This window comes from Haemorhous mexicanus, chromosome 4, assembly GCF_027477595.1.
Source record: "Haemorhous mexicanus isolate bHaeMex1 chromosome 4, bHaeMex1.pri, whole genome shotgun sequence".
In the NCBI taxonomy this organism is placed as follows: Eukaryota; Metazoa; Chordata; class Aves; order Passeriformes; family Fringillidae; genus Haemorhous; species Haemorhous mexicanus.
In genome coordinates, this window is record NC_082344.1 from 68,668,113 (window position 1) to 68,687,011 (window position 18,899).

General features: G+C 41.6%; 1 protein-coding gene across 2 annotated transcripts in view; it reads right to left on the reverse strand.

Annotated features, from left to right (window-relative positions):
* FAM193A (family with sequence similarity 193 member A) overlaps positions 1–17,968 on the reverse strand; it is a 77,414-nt gene extending 59,446 nt beyond the window's left edge. The window contains exon 1 of one of the 2 annotated variants that reach the window (XM_059845304.1): positions 17,523–17,968. In XM_059845304.1, the coding sequence (XP_059701287.1) occupies positions 17,523–17,756 (234 nt within the window). In that variant the 5' untranslated portion in view covers positions 17,757–17,968. The remainder of the gene's footprint in view (positions 1–17,522) is intronic. The other variant, XM_059845303.1, reaches the window with a different exon arrangement.
* Positions 17,969–18,899: the final 931 nt, after the last annotated feature.

Below are 18,899 nucleotides of genomic sequence, written 5' to 3' on the forward strand. Positions count from 1 at the left end.
ATAAAGCATTAAGTAAAGCCACATTCTGGACATGGGAGAGGCCATTTTCCAAATGATCCACCAAACGCAATTTCTAAAACTAGCCATGTTTTTCCCTCAACAGAAAAAATAAATGTCAGGCAAATTACATATCCTGTACTAGGACATGACACTGACAGTACAAGCCAGAGAAATAATTCTCTATTTCTAAGCCATTTCAATTCTGCAAAAATCTGCATCAGTAAGAAGCAAAGTCCTAGTTTTAATAGTTAAGAGCAATCAGCAAAATTACGGAAGATGCAGCAAGTTAACCTTAACATCAGAACTGCATTCAAAGGCTGTGTTTCTAATAAATCATTACAAAGTTAATAAAACCCCAAGTTAAGCCAATAGGCACACAAGATTAGTCCTTGTACTTCATTATCCCCAAACTGCCAAGCTCTCAATGCTCACCATACACAGACCTATCATATCACTTAGTAGTTTCTCATGGCCATGTGAAATACACTGCTGAAACACAACACATGCTTTGCTTCAAGTAACACCATGGGAGGGAGCAGACATTTACAGAATTAAATGAGGAAACGTGTAAAACTTGCTATCTTTTGACCCAAATTTACTGCTGCAACTCAAGAAGCAGAGATCAGAGAGTCCAAGGAGTCTATTCAGCTACCCCTCACCAAAATGCAGAGGTGTAAATGGCAGAAAGATAGCAATGATTCCAACACACATAGAAGGACCTAAAAAAGAAAGTGGCATCTCCAAAACTTTCATCTGGAGTGTTCCCTGACCCAAGGATGAAAAGGTTACAATGACACAGTGAGACAAATTTATGTCTTGGACTGGATTTGTAGAAACATTTGCCTGTATTTCCTATACTGAGGAAGATTACAAGGAAAACATACAGGGCCCATAGTTCTACATTACAGATTCTTAGAAAGAGGTTTTGAGATTTGGATTGTGGCGTTTGTTTTTGTGAGGCATTAAGGAGAAGCAGGAGGTAGCTGAACCAAGACATCTGTGACTGCTAACTCTTTAAGGCAATTCAATGGGAGACTGCAAAAGACAAAACCAAGTAAACAGCTGTATCAGAAAAAACACCATAAAGAACAAGCTGTATCCTGGCCCTACTTGGGTGCATACTGCTCCAGATGTTGTTTGCCTCTTTCAAACCCAAGAAAATAAAAGCTGCTTAAATGTCATTCACCACACCAACCACTCCTCATGGATACTACTGACAACAAATGAGAACAAACAGGAAGCTCCCAATCAGCTCTCCACATCCCAACACTGTCAGGAACAAACTCTCCTTGCAGACAACCCCATGAATTTGGAAATGCTATCAAAGGACAGCTTTGGCTTCTCTGACCATGTGATGAAGGTCTGTGTGCTGGTAGGTGACATTGTACATTACAAGGAATTCACACACAAAAAAGCCTTCCCTTGGTTGTCAGCTTGAACTGTTTTTCACTAGGATGATGAGCAAAACATCAAGAGTTCAAAGATGATTTACCAGGGCAAGAGCCTAAAATTAAGTACAAGTAATTATTCACAAAAGTTCATAAATCCAAGTAACCAATCCATCAGTCTTAGCCAAATGCATGCTAATGTATAAAGCACAAGAAAAGGAATTAGAATTCTCTGAATGGGACTAACACTATGATCTACTCCATAGAGTCCCTTTCCCACTGGAATACTAACAAAAAAAGGATCCAGTCAGTTCATCAAAAAACACAATAAACACCTAAACATGCAAACAAAAACCCAAACCAAACAAATGCTGAGGAGTGTTATGCCCCATACTCAAAGGATACAAGCATCACAAATGCAGACAGAGGTATCCTGCAAGTCTGCAAATAATAAAAAGAGGAAAGCACATGAATGTTACCAAGCTGCAAGCTTACCACAGACCATCAAAAAAGGCAAAAAGACAGATATCCTTTCTGAAAGGGGAAAGAAAAACCCATAATAGTTACAAAGAGATAATAAGAATCTAGGCATCTACTGGGAATGGCTCAAGGAACATACATTTTTAAACACAGAAACAACTTAAGACACTTCCTTTAGCTGTAGCAGCAAGAAAAAAATATTTGACAGCAAAGAATAAGAGTTTCACTGGAAGTGAACCATCAATTCAATGGTTACTGAAGAGGGAAAGGAAGGAAGAATAGCAAGAGACAGATTTCACATCACTAAGAGCTCACAGATGACAAGTCTATGGGAAGGAAGAGTTAATTCTCAAGTGACACAATAGAAACAAACAAATTCAAGAAAAACAAGCACAGCAAGAGAATAGAAAACATAGCAAGAGAATAATGACCCCAAAAAAAGCACACATGAAGGGAGTAACAAGCGTAACAATGGCAAGAGAATAAGAGGGACAAATATGAAAGGCTAAAGGGACAAAATGAAAGAATTCTTACAGAACAGCTTGAGGCTACTAAGAAATCATTCTATCAGTATACTACAACTACTACCACTAGAATTTCTCCATTACTGAATGAAGAGAGAAAACAGACTGATGAAGAACAGTCCTTGAAGAGATCAACTACAAGCACGTGACCAGCACAATTAGCACAAGTAAATGAGTAAAAATATCCACCCAGAATCAACTGACTATTGGAAAGAGCCATATTTGTATTTTTTCCAAGTAGGCTGGATCTGATAACATGCAAGAAACTTGCTCAGGAAATCCTTTGAGCCACCTTAAAATCAATAATCCAATATTTGAAAACTCATGGGGGATGTCTTAGATAATCAGCTTAGAAAAAGGTGAAGTATTTAAACCCTTTCTTTAAAACAAAGAAACAACCTCACTCCTCAAAGAAAACTCAACCCTCTGCCCCCACCCCCCCGAAAAGAAATTAAAAAACCAAAAACTGAAAGAGAAAAAAAGGATAGTGAAGGTAGAAACACCTGAGGAATGGATTGTCTTCAGTTCCCAGAGAAGTTAAATAAACCCACACAATCTTTTTAAGCACTTAGATGATATGGAGAGAAGGAACAGCCACCTTGGTTATGTCAAACTAGTAAAATTTACTTCAATGAAAGATTTACACAGGGGAGGAAGAATAAATGTCATGATTTACTTGATTAATGTCTTTGACAGCCTTAAGTACTGAAACTTTCTCATGACCAAATTAAATAGCAGGATCTTGACAATTACCATGAATTTCCAAATAGTTCTAAGTGACTATATGCAAAGAGGAGTCAACAAGGTCAGGCTGATGGAAAGAATGAATGCTGCCTTGGGATGCATAGCTTATGTGACACAGGACATAATCCCTTCACCTAATACTGCTCCAGTAAGTCTCAGAGGGACAACTGTAACTCACTCTGAACACAGGTCTTGGAGCCAGACAGGAACAGCTGGAGAAAAGCCACAACAGAACTACCACAAGACACAGACAATGTTAGGAAAGGCTGAGAGAACTGAGAACACACACATCAGAACACTGAGGAGAGAGAAGGGTCAGTTCTCTCTACCACAGCAAACAGAATAAGCAACAAAACATTTGAATTGCAGCAAGGGAGAATTCTGTGCAACACAAAACTAACAGCAAAGTAGTTAAGAGTTAAAATAGGCTGCTTGGTGAGGTTGTGGAGTCTCCATCAAATAGGTCATTGTAAGATCAGGTTAAACAAACAAGTAACAAAAGTAGAATCAGTATTGTCTCCACTGGGCAGAAAGATGAATGAGAAAAAAACAAGCATGGAAAAAACCTTGAAGTTAAGACTTCAGAGCACTGATAAGAGATTTTGGAAAATTATAATCGACTTTGGTGTCAGATTTAAGGAGCTGGTTTACAAAGATGGCTGCTTGGATTTTTGTCTGCTTCCTAGAGTGCAATTAAAAACCCCAAAACAATGGCCAAAAAACCCCAAACAAACAAAAAACCAAAAAAAACCCCAAAAAACCCAAAAACCCCCAAACCAACCCATAACATAAAACTATCTTAAAGGAAATCAATTGTATTCCTCAGACAAATCATCTACCTTTTAATATGTATCAAGGTATATAATTACAAATACTAATGTGCTTTAATATTTTAAAAGAAGATTAAATGCTCAAGAATTAGTGGAGTCTACCTGATATGATTCACAGAGGGGAAAAACCAGGGCCAAGAAGCTCAACTCCCCTGGAAGCTACGCAGCTCCTGATACACTGTGCTGGTCAGACAACCTGCCTGCTCAGTGCCTGCTCACAGTTACACATGCTCTCTCTCACAAGTGCTCAAATGAAAGAGTGATTAGGAAAATGGAAAAATAAGACAGTCCAATCAGAAGGATAAATCCCCACAGCAGCAGTGGGGATTTCTGCCTCTCCCAGCCCTATTCATGGCACTGCAGTGGAGCTGTAAGCCTAGCCAGTATAATTTCCAGCTAGCGCAGGAGGTCTGACCACAAGGACTGGTTTTCCATAAAGAGGAGCTTCCAAGATCCTTCCTGTTCAATAGTGTCAGTCAAATTTTGCTTAAGAGGAAAAGAATCCCAACAGCATATTGGAAGGGCAGGCACAATAGGTGCCTGAAAGACATCTTCCAGTGATCCTCTCATGCTTTAACAACAGGGATTTGTGCTCCACTAAACTCCAGTAAAGTCCACTAAGCAGAGACACCTACGAAAGAAATAATCATCAGACCTAACAACTTTCTGATCATGTAGTTACACTCATTAACAGATTACTGCCATAGCTATGCAAACTCTCTCATGTCACAAACATCACTCTACACAATAGCCATTTTGGTGAAAAAATTAAAGACAAGGACAATTTCTAGTCCTAAATAAAGTCTTAAAAGCATCAATAAAGGCAGTTCATTGCATCATGAGCTAATATGAGTTAATATGACCATGATGAGTATTTTTTGTTGATCATGAGTTAATATCAACACTAAAAAAATTTTGTCTGTAACTTTGAAAAGTTAAACTACTCGAGCATAAAGAATATATTTGTGGCAGAAGTGTCAGAGACAAGACAATGCAAGTAAAATTAAACAGTGAAGACTAATTTCCTGTTATAAAAAAGAAGGAAATACATGAGTAACAAAGAAACCATAGAAAATTTTTTTTCCATCAGACAAATTCATCCACTTGGGAAAACAATTCAAATGCAAAAATACAATTATTTGGGAATTATTTTTTATTATTAGGACAATACCTCACATAATGAGGGCTGGAGTGGGAGTGCTGATCTGCTGGAAGGTAGGAAGACTCAACAGAGGGATCTGGACAGGCTGGATCAGTGGGCCCAAGGCTCTGAGGTTCAACAAGGCCAAGTGCTGGGTTCTGCCCCTGGGCCCCAACAACCCCTGTAGTGCCACAGGCTGGGGCAGAGTGGCTGGAAAGGGCCCCGTGGAAAAGGACCTGGGGGTGGCTGGGTGAGAGTGGCTGAACATGAGCCAGGTGTGCCCAGGTGGCCAAGAAGGCCAAGGGCACCTGGCCTGGACCAGCAGTGGTGTGGCCAGCAGGACCAGGGCAGTGACTGTCACCCTCAGCACTGAGTCCTGGTGTTCAGTTCTCAGCCCTCACTACAAGGAAGTCACTGAGGTCCAGAGGAGGGACAGGGAGCTGCTGAGGGGTCTGGAGGATAACTCCCATGAAGAGTAGCTGAGGGTGCTGGGGGTGATTAGCCTGGAGGAAAGGAGGCTCAGGGCTGATATCACTGCTTTCTACAACTCCGTGACAGGAAGCTGTAGCCAGCTGGGGCTCAGTCTCTTCTCCCAGGCAACCAGCAACAGGAAATGGCCTCAAGCTGTGCCAGAGGAAATTTAGGTTGGACATAAGAAGGAATTTCTTTGTGAAAACAGTTGTTGAACATTGGAATGGACTGCTCATGGAAATGGTAGAGTCACCATCCCTGAAGGCACTCCAGAAATGACTGGACATGGCACTTAGTGCTATGGTTTAGTAGACATGGTGGTGATCAGTCAAGGCTGGACTCCATGACCTCAGAGGTCTTTTCCAACTTAATTGACAATGTGATTCTGTATCCTCCATTTTGTAACACTGTACACTATTTATATGCTACTTCACCAAGTTAAGCCATGGAAAAAGCTCATGATCAGGATGTTGATTTTCTCTGGATTATCACAAATAGAAACATGGTTAGGAGTAAATTTCTTAGATTTTTTTTTAGTTTTTTCGGTGCAAAGGAGGTCTAACACCAGTTAGGATCCTCTAGGCTTTAGCAGAGGAGACACAGAGTACCATGGACTTTTGCAGCTTAGCTGTCAAATCATCAGTAACACCTCACTGACTGAGGGGATGAGCCAATCTCAACAACAGGCAACACCAACAAGCGCAACCCACTGACTTCAGAGCTTGTTTCAAAACTAGCTACACATTTAGACAAATGCTCATTCTGTGACCTTACTTAAAAGCCACAAAGGCGAGCACACATTCAGACTTCTGTCTGAACATTCTACTTAAAGAATAAATTACCACAGGCCATTTCTAGCAAGGTTTTACAAATTTCTAGGGATCAGAACAATCCCCTCAACCTTACACAATCACTAGATCTTTTCACCTGAATAAAAATGAAAACATAGGCTCAGAATTACTTTAAATATTGACAGAAGAATGTTCCTCTTCATTTTTTAAGATGCAGCCATCAAGTTTACAAAAAACATACAACAAGCAGCCTAAATAATATTCAGAGTGTGACTGTCATAATTTCTGCATAATTCTAAAAAGCAGTAAGCTGGGTCACCAATGACAGAACTTCTGAAAACATTAAATAATAATTAATCTTTAACTTAGTTACTATGCAATGTTTCTTAGTACAAAGTTCCATATCCTCCTACATAAGGTTTCAAATCTCTAACTAGTGTATACTGTAGAAGTATGGCAGCCTCTTTTCCAGACAGAAAAGTAATAGTATTTTTTTTCCTTTGAAAGCATAAGAATATTTTTAAAAGCTTTTTTTACATCTAAAAATTATGGAACTTTAACTTTGTCCACTTTCATTCTTCTGGCTCAGACTATTATGATACTAAAAAAACTCAGCCTAGTCAGCTTCAGGCTGCTGCTGCAAGCTGTCTCAAATCACAGCAGACACCAGTACAATTCCCTGCAGACTCCCTGAAAAGAAGTGGAGAATGACAATATAGTGGAGACAAATCTTGGAAGTAGCCAGGAAAAAATGTGAAGATAAAATAAAGATGATCACACAGATAAAACTGCAAAGTTTCTTTGACAGTAAAGGAAAGTTCTATCTCTTGTTAGATGACAAACTAAAACCTTAATTCATCTGAAGCCTATTCCAGTAAAGATCTGGGTTTCAACTATACATTAGCTACAGCCACATAGATAAGTTAAGGCCACTAAAACAAAATTGTGAAAAACTTGTAGTGAACCTCAGCTAAACCACCATCTGTTGTGGCAGCAGCTTATTGAAGATAAGCAGCCTGGAAGCATTATGGCAATTAAGAAATCTTTTGGTCATTAACTCCACACCAATTAAACACTAAAGGCTGGCAGAACCGTACTGTGGCTCAGAACTGCTTATTAAGGTGAACTCTTCTGTTTCCTGTGTCTGGTTTCACGATGAGACACAGTGTGGCAAAGAACCTTTAAATATTTACCCAGGTACTTTGTTCATTGGCAGCCCACATATATGTGTGTTCTCCTACTCAAAAATAATTTCCATGCACACCTACAAAGTATTTACTTCATTCCTACACTTACATAGCAACCTCTTTAACCCATATTCAAAAACACCATATTTCAAAAAGCCTCATGCACAAACACATTCTCACTCATGCATCTGCCCATGAAAGTGTCTCTGGGCTTGCATCATTAGTGTTATCCAAATTCAGTGTTGTGAAATATTCCCTACAACACATTTGAAATTGTCAACTGTTGAGTTTAATACAGTTATAGAACTTGAAAGAGATTCCTTAGCTTCCTTTAATATTTATAAACTAACAAAAGTCTGCCTTTTACAACATGTTTTTCTCAAGGCATTTTAAAATTAAACTACCAATCTCAGTGGAAAAAAGCATCTAATAGTAGAAATATCTGAACTAATTGCTTAGCCTTGAGAAGAAGACAAAGAGTACATCTTAGCAATATCTATAGGCATCTGAGAGGAGGGTGTCCAGCACATGGAACCAGGTTCTACTCAGTGGTGCCAGGCAATAGCACAAGAGGCAAGAGCTGGAAACTGATGCACAGGAAGTTCCACCTGAAAAGAGCTTCCTCACTATGCAGGTGACTGAGCCCTGGAACAGGCTGCCCAGAGATGCTGTGGATTCTTCCTCACTGGAGACAGTCAAGAACTGTCTGGAAAGCATCTGGTGCAAGGTGCTCTAGAATACCCTCCTCCAGCAAGCAGGTTGGACCAGATGACCCCACCAGTCATCCCATCCAACTGCAGCAGTCATCCCATCCAACTGCATCCCATCCAACTGCAGCAATTCTGTGTACAATTCAATGGCATAATCACCTTCCTAGCTTAGGAAGATTCTGCTCTGAGACCTAAAGTTTCTATTTCTGCACACAGGGAAACACACAAACAAACAAATAAACTCAATAACACCCTACCACCAAAAACCAGAAAACAAGCTTTGACATTAAAAAAAAAAATCCTACTTTAAAACCTTAATTATTTTAGCCCCAAAATACAGAAGAAATAATAAAGTTTGCAGCACCCACAGTTAGTGCACTGACTTCAACCACATCAACATACACCTGTTTGTACTAGGTCTCTCTTTGAAAAAAGCCTCAAAGAGAGAGGTGGGTGGCATAGTGTATTGAAGTCTGGCACCCCTGCCTAAAGCCACATCTTTTGCTTCTAAGGAGCCATCATTGATGCAGTTTGACAGCACAAAGCTGAAAGCAGACTACATGTGCACTACATTTAATATGGTTTCCAACATATTTCAACGCTACACATGATGAAATGTCCCCTAATACACAGTCTTTAGAGTCATGGCTTACATTAATTGACTGCTTTAAGGAAAATGATTCAACTGACAGTCTTCTTTTCCTTCCCTCACTTTACAATCCTGGTATCACGACAGACATTCAAAACCTGAGGCACATGACCACAACTTCTCAGTCAAATTTCAAAACACAAGTCTACATCATGCCATGCTTAGCTAGTGCATTCAACAGTCTGTCTTTCTTTCTTGAACTCAACTGTCCATTTCAAAAGGCCAAGCATATTTCATGTACCATCAGCAATGCTTGATCTTTTACAGTTCTCTCCCCTCATTCACATTAACTCATCTCCTACTTCATCCAAGAGGAAAAAAACTCACATTTTAGTCTTATTCTATCCCTCCAAAGACCCCACCATCATTCACTACCCACAGACTTCTGTTAACTTACCAACCCTGCAACTGCCACCTCTTTCTTCTGACATACGAGGAGAACAAAAGCAGAGCAAAAAAGACCAGTCCCTGAGAAAGCAGTGTTTTTCTACAAAAAGGTGCTGCTTCAGGGTCTTGTTCAGATGTCAGTCTAGTTGGCAAATACCCATGCTTAGAGCTCCTAAATGATTGCTGGTGGGCAGAGCTCAACACTAACACTGAGTTATCCTGCACTAGCTCTGGCACCAGCCAGCCCTGCTAGCACACAGCTGTGCCAAGCCCACCTGAGAGGCAGCTTACGACCCCAAATCCACATCACATATTAGCTTAGATAACCATTTTTTATAAAAGCTGGCTCAGGAGATAGATGGTCCTAACACAACATGCCATATTCATTTTCCCCCGTCTCAATAGCTTTATCAGTGTTATAACTGAGATTCCCAGTACTGTAAAATCTCCTTCAGCTTCTGATGCTGTAGAGAAACATGCCTACTACTCCACTCCTTACTTTCCAGTACCCTTTCTGAGGACTAACTTTAGAGGTTACTTCTGCTATGCCTGCAGATTTCCTAAAGGAGGTGAAAGCTAAAGGGGTAAGTAAAAAGATAACTATACAAAAACATACCTCAATTAATTCACTGTTGTCCACACAGGTCTAAGTAGTAAAACCCTTTGAGTGGGCTTCAGTTGCCAGTGTCTTTATTCCTAATTCATAAAATCACAAATAGTTATGGTTCCATGGAGCCCTTTACATTTTTAAATGACAACTACTGGATTTAAGGACTACAGCTAACTTATCAATCATTTATTATTTAATAACAGATATCAATCACTAGAATTTTATATTCTAGTGATGCATGCATATGTTAATAGCTCATGTCTACAGCACATGTACAGGTTTGTGACATAAACCAAACACTGCCCGGTTCTCCACAGAGTTTGGTCTTGCTTTAAGTAGAGAAACCACTATTTCCAAAAAGAGCATCAACTGACTTAGGAATCAAAGTGAGCAAAGCTGACATTGCAATGCAAGCCATGACTAAACAATCACTTTTGATATTGTAGGCATAATTAATATCTGGAAAAATAAAGATGGGCATCTGAAAATTTACATCTAGAACAGTGAAGTCCCCTGTGCTGCCAGTCAGACACTTCTATCCAGCCTGCTACCTGTCCCTGGAGAAGAGAAGAAACAGCTATTTAGAGCAGCAAACACTGCCCCAACAGCTGATCACATCCTCCATCTGTCTGCAGCTCAACACAGACCACTGAACTGCTGCCAAAGCAGTTAAAGGGAAGAAAAAAAAAAGAAAAAAAACCAGCAGCTTTTTCCTACGAGCAACTGTCATCCACAAACCCTCGCAGAAATTAGTCCTCACTGCCTATTGTGGCTCCTCCTGAACCACAAGCAATTTACCTCCCACAGGCACATTCTAAGAGGAGTAGGAGATGAGTCCATAAGAGAAGCCCTGAAGTCCAGATGCCCTAAGTGACAAGTGTGCTCAAGATCCAGGCAGTCCACAGTTCTGGACTTCAAAATAATTACATCTGTGACCTTGTAAAAACTTAATTATTGACCCGGATGACTGTTGTCTCATGTTTTTGAACATCCTTTGCAAGTAAACACCTGTCAAAGCTACTACAAACCAGTTCAACAGATTAGTGTGTGAAAGGAGGACTAATGTAAAGGCCTACTGTGCATGAGGACTTTGTGACCTTCCACACGAAGTAACAATACAGAGGCACCTACAACCTATTGTGGCTTGCTCCTCTAGGCCTGAGGAGAGACTATGTATAGGAATATTTCATGGAAGCACACAGAGATTTTCTGAAAAATGTACAATGAAGTAAATCTTTTATTTTCTCCTTATAAATGAGCAAAGTTACTCTAAGATTTAAAATATGACCCAAGGGGGCTTGTATCATAACCTATTTGAGCTCCAACTTTTTTTGGTTTTTTAAGAGGAAGAAACCATAACTGAGTAAGTAGGTAGAGGCTAAGCATGGCCTCCCATACAGGTTTTTCACCTTACCTGACTTCACTCAGCTTGTACCAAAATGTCTCCAGGCTCCCTTCAATAAAGAGTGGAGAGAAATGGCCCCTCTACAGTGATGCAGAACAGGAACCTGCCTCACAGATGCCTGAGTGGGTTCTATCATTACAAGGAATTTTGAGATGGAGAGAACTACCTTTGTGGCTTTTGCAAAAGAAGGGAGTTGATTATTTAAGAACATGGTTAAAGTTCCCACCCCAAGGAAGTTTTTGACCAGCCCAACATGAACAACTTCAGTTCAACAGCTTAGAAGAACCTCACAGGCAACCCCATCAATATTCCCCCTAAGTCCAGGCACTGTTTTGCAAAGTAGATTTAAACTTCTGCATCACTAAAGCAGCTGTACATCCTCTATTTAAAAAGTAAATAACAAGAGAATATTTAGGAAAAAATATTTACCTCAGATAAACACTATGCTGTTCAGATGTATCTTTGACAGTATTTCTGGTGTGTTTCCTCACAGGGGAGGAGGTGAAGGTCAGTAATGTCATAGGCTGCCTTGAATTTTTACAACATAAAATTAAGTAACTGTTGTGTCAAAAAAAAAAAAAGGGCGTATTTATTCTACTGCATTCTCAGAAAAGCCTCAATTTAGGCAGTTCCTGTAATACCATTAAGAGTAACATCATAAATGTCATTTTCCTGTTGAACTCTTCATTTGCAGCAAAGAAGGAACTGAACTGCAGTATTCTTTGAGACATTTAACTAAAATATTTCATTATGTTTCATTATCCTAAGCAAATTCCACATATGGAATATTCTTTCTCAAAACAGACCAGTCCACAGCTACCTTAGTCACTATTAAATTTAAAAATAAATATCACAAGAAAGGAAATTGTAGGGACTGTTTCTATTACCTTAATAAAAGGTAAAAGAATATTACCTCCTTTCCCATCAGTGAAGGAGCCCCAATAAATATTAAACCTTCTTTGATTACTCAGATCCATACAAATCCAGAACACTGCCTAGCACATCCATAAAGCCGTGCACATTCTAAGCAAAGCAAGTTTATTTCCCAGTTATTTCTCTCAATCATTTCTCTGTAATACGTCTTCAGTAGGTCTGTTTTTGTTCGGGACCAGCCTTGCTAAACACACATATCAAGGTCTGAACATTAGTCTGTCTCATAGGCATCAAGCACCACCAAACTGAATTTCCACATCCACTCAGTTCTCCCTGGCAGGCAGAAAAGGGGCTGACTGGATCTCTCACTGTAAAGAAGAAGGGATCCAAAGACTCCCCCCAAGATGAGATACCACTACAACAGGATAAATGCCAAAACCAAGAAAATAATGTAATATTACAAGTACTTACATAAAGCTTCACATACTGTTTGGGGGTCAAAAAACTTGCAGGATAAGAACCCTGGATATTCTCATCGATACACACCTATTTCAGAATTAACTTTTCAAACTAATCTAGGTCCAAATTAAATCACCAAGGTTTTGCTTCCACAGTCAGGAAACAAAAGGGATGAGAGGAAGGGAGTCACTATGTTTTTTAGAGTAAAAAATTTCTCTCTCTCAGTCTCTCACATTTTGCAATCAATACAGCAAGGAAAAAAAATCCTCTGCCTTCACACCTGGAATCAAATGTCTCCTAACAAAGCCAGAGGAGGATCCTTGGCTGATACGGATTAGACACTGCTGAACCAGATGCCATTTTTTCAGACACACTTTTGGTATGTTTCATTTAACAATTCACAACAATTTATTGTCATTATCAGGTGACCATGATTTTGCAGGTGCAGGAGGTGGGGGAGAAATGGAATGCTCAGGGATTGGATATTCATCAAGGTCATGAGTACACACAGGCACACTCTTCCCAAGAGCAGCATTAAGAGATCTGACCCAATCACTGGTTCGTGTGCCTCTGGTCTCAGGTCTATTAGCTGAAAAATGCCTTAACTGAGCATGGGAAGAAGCTATGAAAGAGCTAATAATGTGAATGTTATGCAACCACTAAGCTTGTTTTAAAGTTTGAAATGTTCTGTTTAGATTCTGCTTCTAAATTAGCAAGTTAACTCAACCATACCATCTAAAGCAAATCCTAATAGTTTTATCCCATTCTGTCTCCTTTTATTATAAAAAGCAGAGCATAAGCTCTTCAGGGCAGGCACTGCATGTCTATTACAAACAAACAAACAAAAAAACAAACAAGTGAACTACCTTTAATCAGAGGAAGAAATTTACTACCTGACTGTCACAAAGGCTTGTGTTCCTTCAAGTCAGTGCTTATAAGTATTGGCTGCCTCAGCCTGAGGAGCAGAGGTTAGAATACTGTTCTATTAATTTGAGTTTATCTAGTTTACCTGAGCCCTGACAAAAATTGGCCAAAAGAAGTTTGCTTTGGAGAGGAGGAGGCCCTACATAAAAGCACAGAAGTTAGCTATTTGCTGAACTTCTGAGCTCCTGACAAAGCTCATTTCTGAGTGTTTGAATCATGGAAGGGGAAGAGAGAACAGGGAAAATCTGAAATCATAAATCAAATATACATATCACTAAAACACAATGAGCTACAAAGCTGCTGAAGAAACTGGCAACGTACATTCTGCTAAGTATAGAATCTCTATTTAAAAAGCAGTACCCCATAATAAAAAAATAGTCTGCTGAAGTATTTTATGAAATTCTAAAACAGCTCTCCAATGTAAGAAGATTCAATACATTACTACATTTGACATACAATACTTTAAAACATGCAAGTGAGAGAATTGTAAAATTGCTGCTAAATTAGTCCCTTTAATAACACAAGATTGGTCAGGCTTGTAACAAAAAGTATTTCTGTAGCTGATCAGCTGACACACCACTCTTCCCTCCAAAATACCTGAACATATGAATGAATAGCCAATTTTGCTATAGTATATGTATGAATTATGCAGTGGTTGCTAGAGATAATCAAATGCCTCTCACAACCTCAATAATCCAACTGTCCGTCAAAAATTTATAGGATCAAATTAAGAAAAGCCTGATGCAATGCATTACTGAATCAGAACAAAACAGAACAGAAAGCAAGATCTAGTTCTATAAATACTCATATTAAAAAGAAAAAATCCCAGAGAAGTCCTGCAGCGGCACTGGACAACTAAATGCCTGGGTTTCTAGTTCCAGTTAAAGTTGACACAGTTACAGGTTTTCAAAACTGAGACTCCTAGCACTGATACACTGCCAATGCACCCTTAATTTCACTAGCACTCCAAACCATCTGACAGCGCCTCAGAGGATGAATTCACATGCCATAAAGCATGTGCATGGAATAACATACCTTCCAGGAAGATCCCGTTAGGAGTTGCCCACTTGCATCCCAGAACAAGACTTAGCATGTACTCTAATGCAGAATTTAGCCTACAGTCTTCAAAAACCCTCCAGATAAGATGTATAAAAACCTCAATTCAAATTTATTTGTTAGCTCTAACAGGGTTAGCTAGAATTTCAATACTGGCACACGAGCTTTTAGTCTGAACCATAAATACATTCATTTTTAAACTACAGTCAACCTGTTTTATAAAGCAAGTTCAAAGTATACATTATTCTGAACAATTATTGACACACAAGAATGTGGACCACACACAGGATTATTCATTTAACATCCTGTTTCATTCAGTCTTTTAGACAAGTTTTGGAAGAATCACCTAACAGAACACTAATAGAAGGATGTGCCCACCCCACCCAGAATGGCTGCCCTAAAACCAGGAAAGTGACAAAAGCTGGAAACTACATGAGAGCAAGGAGAGCATGAGAACAAGCAGAACACACTACACTGTGCAGCAAACACTAAATTTGTGGGGGGCTGGTGGTTATATTTTACATCTTTTCAAAGATTAAATATTTAAGTTAGTTCAGCAGAGAACTGGTTGATGATTTCTCTTACCCACCAAAAGCAACTTCACATTATTCTGGGTAAGATGAAAGTAAAGCAAGTCTAGTTACTACTTTATAGCTATTAGTGTGTTGCTTACTCTCCATCCAGCCAAAACAAACATTGCACCTAATTTAGAAGTGATCTGTCCTGTAAAATAGTCTTCCTTCTCAACTTCATCCAGAAAAACACCTGCTAGTCTTTCACTCAAAAACCAAGTCTTGTTTTGACCATGTACTTAAACTTCCAAATTTTTACACACCATTAAGGTGATCCTATTCTCACATCAGCAAGAGTCATGCAATGACACTTTAAGATTTCATCTTTGCAACAAGATTATCAGCAATTTTTTAAGTACTGGCAATTTTCATGTCACAACCATTGGAAAGCTATTGAAAGTGTCAAGAAAGAGGTCACTGAAACCACTATGGAGTAAGCAGCACCAACTTTAAAGGAGCGATATGGGGTATAAGCATTTACCTTCCAAGAAACTGAGCACAGGGATTCACCTATCCTCAAAGCCTCATTCTAACATGCTTACTGTTTGACTGATCAATGCTGCAGGTGTATTCTAGTTTAACTAACTAATCTCTTTGTTTAACTGACTTAACTCCCCACCTGCCCATCAGTCTTCAGAACCACTTGTATCACACTACAAATGGAAATGGAAACATTTGACAACTCATACACACATCTAAGAGTAGAGGCAAAAAAAGACCAATTAAGACAAAGTCACAAATGCATTAAATTGCATGTTGTGTACACTTACAGAAGTATGAATAACATGTAAGCAAGTGTAATAGACAGATGTATTCTCCTAAAAATTTAGTGCTGAAACACAGTATTTAATTTTCAAGACATGACATACTTTCAGAAAGATTTTATTTGGAACTGTCTAGTCTGAAAGAAATAAGGAACATGAAGTAGGTAGACAAGCAATGATTTTGGCTTTTAAGATAAATTTCAGAAAGATCCCATACAGTCTGATGAGAACCAAAGTTCTAGACTACACATAACCACACACCACAGACATCAAAATACTGGGGGTAGCGGAGCCACATCAATGTCCCATTCCCATTTCGAGCATCATTTTGCTGCTGCTTTTATTTCCCTTGGCATGATGATGTTTAACAATATCTAGGAACCTGTGCCTGTAAAGGTTGGTACAGTTTTAGTTAGAACAATGTTGAGTGATGACTTGCAAAGTTGCAAATAAAAACCTGCACACCTCTTGCCATTAGGCACATCGTTCTTCTGGGTATCTAAGTCACATATAGGCTATTGTCCCAAAAGGAAAGTATGTATGAAGTTAACTGTCAGATTAGGGCAGACATACAGAAACAGTTAATCTAAAGTAAGTATCCAAGTATAAAAATGCATGAACCCAAGCTTTAAAGAGAGGGGAAAAAAGTCAAGCTACAATCACCAGATTGATTGCTGACCCAGCAAAATAGATGGGCACAAAACTACATGGAGAACAAAATAAACCCATTTGTTGTATCATGGCATTTCAGACATGCTACATCACAAAAGCCAATTCTTTCATTTCCCCTTCAAGTGCTCAACAAGTTCATGAGAGCAAGAGGCAAAGGAGCAGGTGGCATGACATGCACATGGAAGTCTGAAGATGCTGTCAGCAGGAAATGCTGCTGTAAATATGATACCTGAACACAAGCTCTGTGTTGATAACAAAAACTTGAGGTAACCTTCACAAGAGAAAGGAACATGAACTTATTTGCTCTTTTGCTACTTGAACCAATAGGACACCTTTTTAAGGGCTTGATCCTTGAGTATTTTTTCTTGGAAAAAAAAAATCAGTTAAAATACACAATCTGTTCGAATAAATTTCACCATAATATGAAATAACGTAACAGTTCTGAATTATTCCAAGGCATCAGAGTGCCAACCACAGTTCAAGCTACAATGAACCTCCTATGCTTAATAACGAAGTTGGCTACTGCAAAAAGGGCGTAATGGAGGTGTCTTTTTGCTTTCTCAAGGCCTGCCCGCCTATTTCTTACAGTTCCTCCATTAAGGTGAGACCCCGCGGATGGGGACGCCGAAGATGATTTCAGGACAAACCCCAGGACGAGGCGGCCCCGCGCAGCCGGCGCGGCCCTTCCCCCACAAAGGGTGGGGAGCTGAGGACGCTGCCCAGCCCCACCGCCCCCTCCCCGCAGCCCCGGGGCCCAGCCCCGAGACCCCCGCCGGGGCCCGAGCGGGCCGGGGGCACGGGGTGGGGGGGGGGATGTCGCGGCGCAGCCCCCTGGCTGCCAGCGCGGGTGTGCGATGTCACCGCGCCCGCCCCGGCCCCGCTCACCTCGCCGTGTCCCGCCGCGGCCCCGGCGCCGCCCGGGGCTCCGCTGCCGCCGCCCGGAGCTGTCAGCAGGGCGCCCACCGCGCCCGGCGGGGCGGGGGCCGCTGCCGCCGCACCCCCGGCCTTGCCCAGCCCGCCGGTACCGCCGCTGGGTCCCGGCCCGCCGGTGCTGCCGAGGCCGCCGCCCCGCTTGTTCTTCCGGCGCTTCGCTCCGCGCTTGGCGTCGGCCGGACTCATGGTGCTGACACCCGGGCTCGGGAGGAGGGAGCGCCGGGAAGGAGGAGGAGGTGGGGGGAAGGGGCGCGGGGTCGCGCCAAGCGCCCGGGGCTGGCGAGGCCGGGCGGGGCCGGAGCTCCCCGGGCGGCGCGGGCGAAGCGAGGCTGTCACGGCCACGGGGACTCGCTCGGCCCCGGCGCCGCTGGGCAGAGTTACCGTCCAATATGGCGGACACAAGGGGAAAGTGATCCCCCTTTACGTTGGGGGGCTCCCCCTCGGCGCTGACGGGAACCGGCCGCGCTCGGCACGCTGGGAGGCGTAGTTCTGCACCTCGCCGTAACCTACCACCGGTACTGGCATTGGACTATAGCTCCCAGCGTACATCGCGACGCCCGCCTGGGCGCGGTGCATGAGCTCATCCGTCCCCGCGATGGCTGCTGGGAGTCGTAGTCCTCCGCTCTGCCGTTAGCTGCGCCGTCCAGCGTTGCCACCCCGGTCAAGGGACTACAGCGCCGCCCAAGAGCCATGTGACGCCTTAAAGGGGCCGCAGCGCTCGGGGATGAGGCGTGAGGGGATGTTTTAGGCAAAGCTCCGCGTAAGGGGCTACAGCCCGCCTGCTGTTCCAACGTAACACAGCCCTTAAATGTAGGGCTCTTTTGTCATACTGCCTCTGTGCAACCATCCCTCAGAACAACACAGGCACCATCGCTCCCAAATCCCACACAAGGCAGGCTGAAAATGGAGGTTACACCACACGCACTGGGGCTGAGGGCTCTGTTGTGCCCTGAGGTGTCGAGAGGCCACTGCCTGTCACCATGGCTGGAAGTGTTCCATAAACGTGTAGCTGTGGTGCTTTGTGATATTTAGTAGTTTGCCACATGGTCTAGTGGTGGGCTTGGCAGTGCTGGGTTAATGGTTGGGCTCAGTGGTCTCAGAGGTCTTTAGAACCTGAAAGATTCCATGATTCCGTGTCGCCCTTCACAGTGCACAGTCACACACAGGCCCAGGCAAGGTGAAATGCTGTAGCTCTGCGCTTTGACGTGTCTGGGTAGTGTGATGCAGAAATCACAGATGTGAGCACATTAAAATTGGTGATAACTTCACAGGATCATGGAATCCAATCAGTTGGAAAAGACCTCTGCGATCGAGTCCAGCCTATGATCA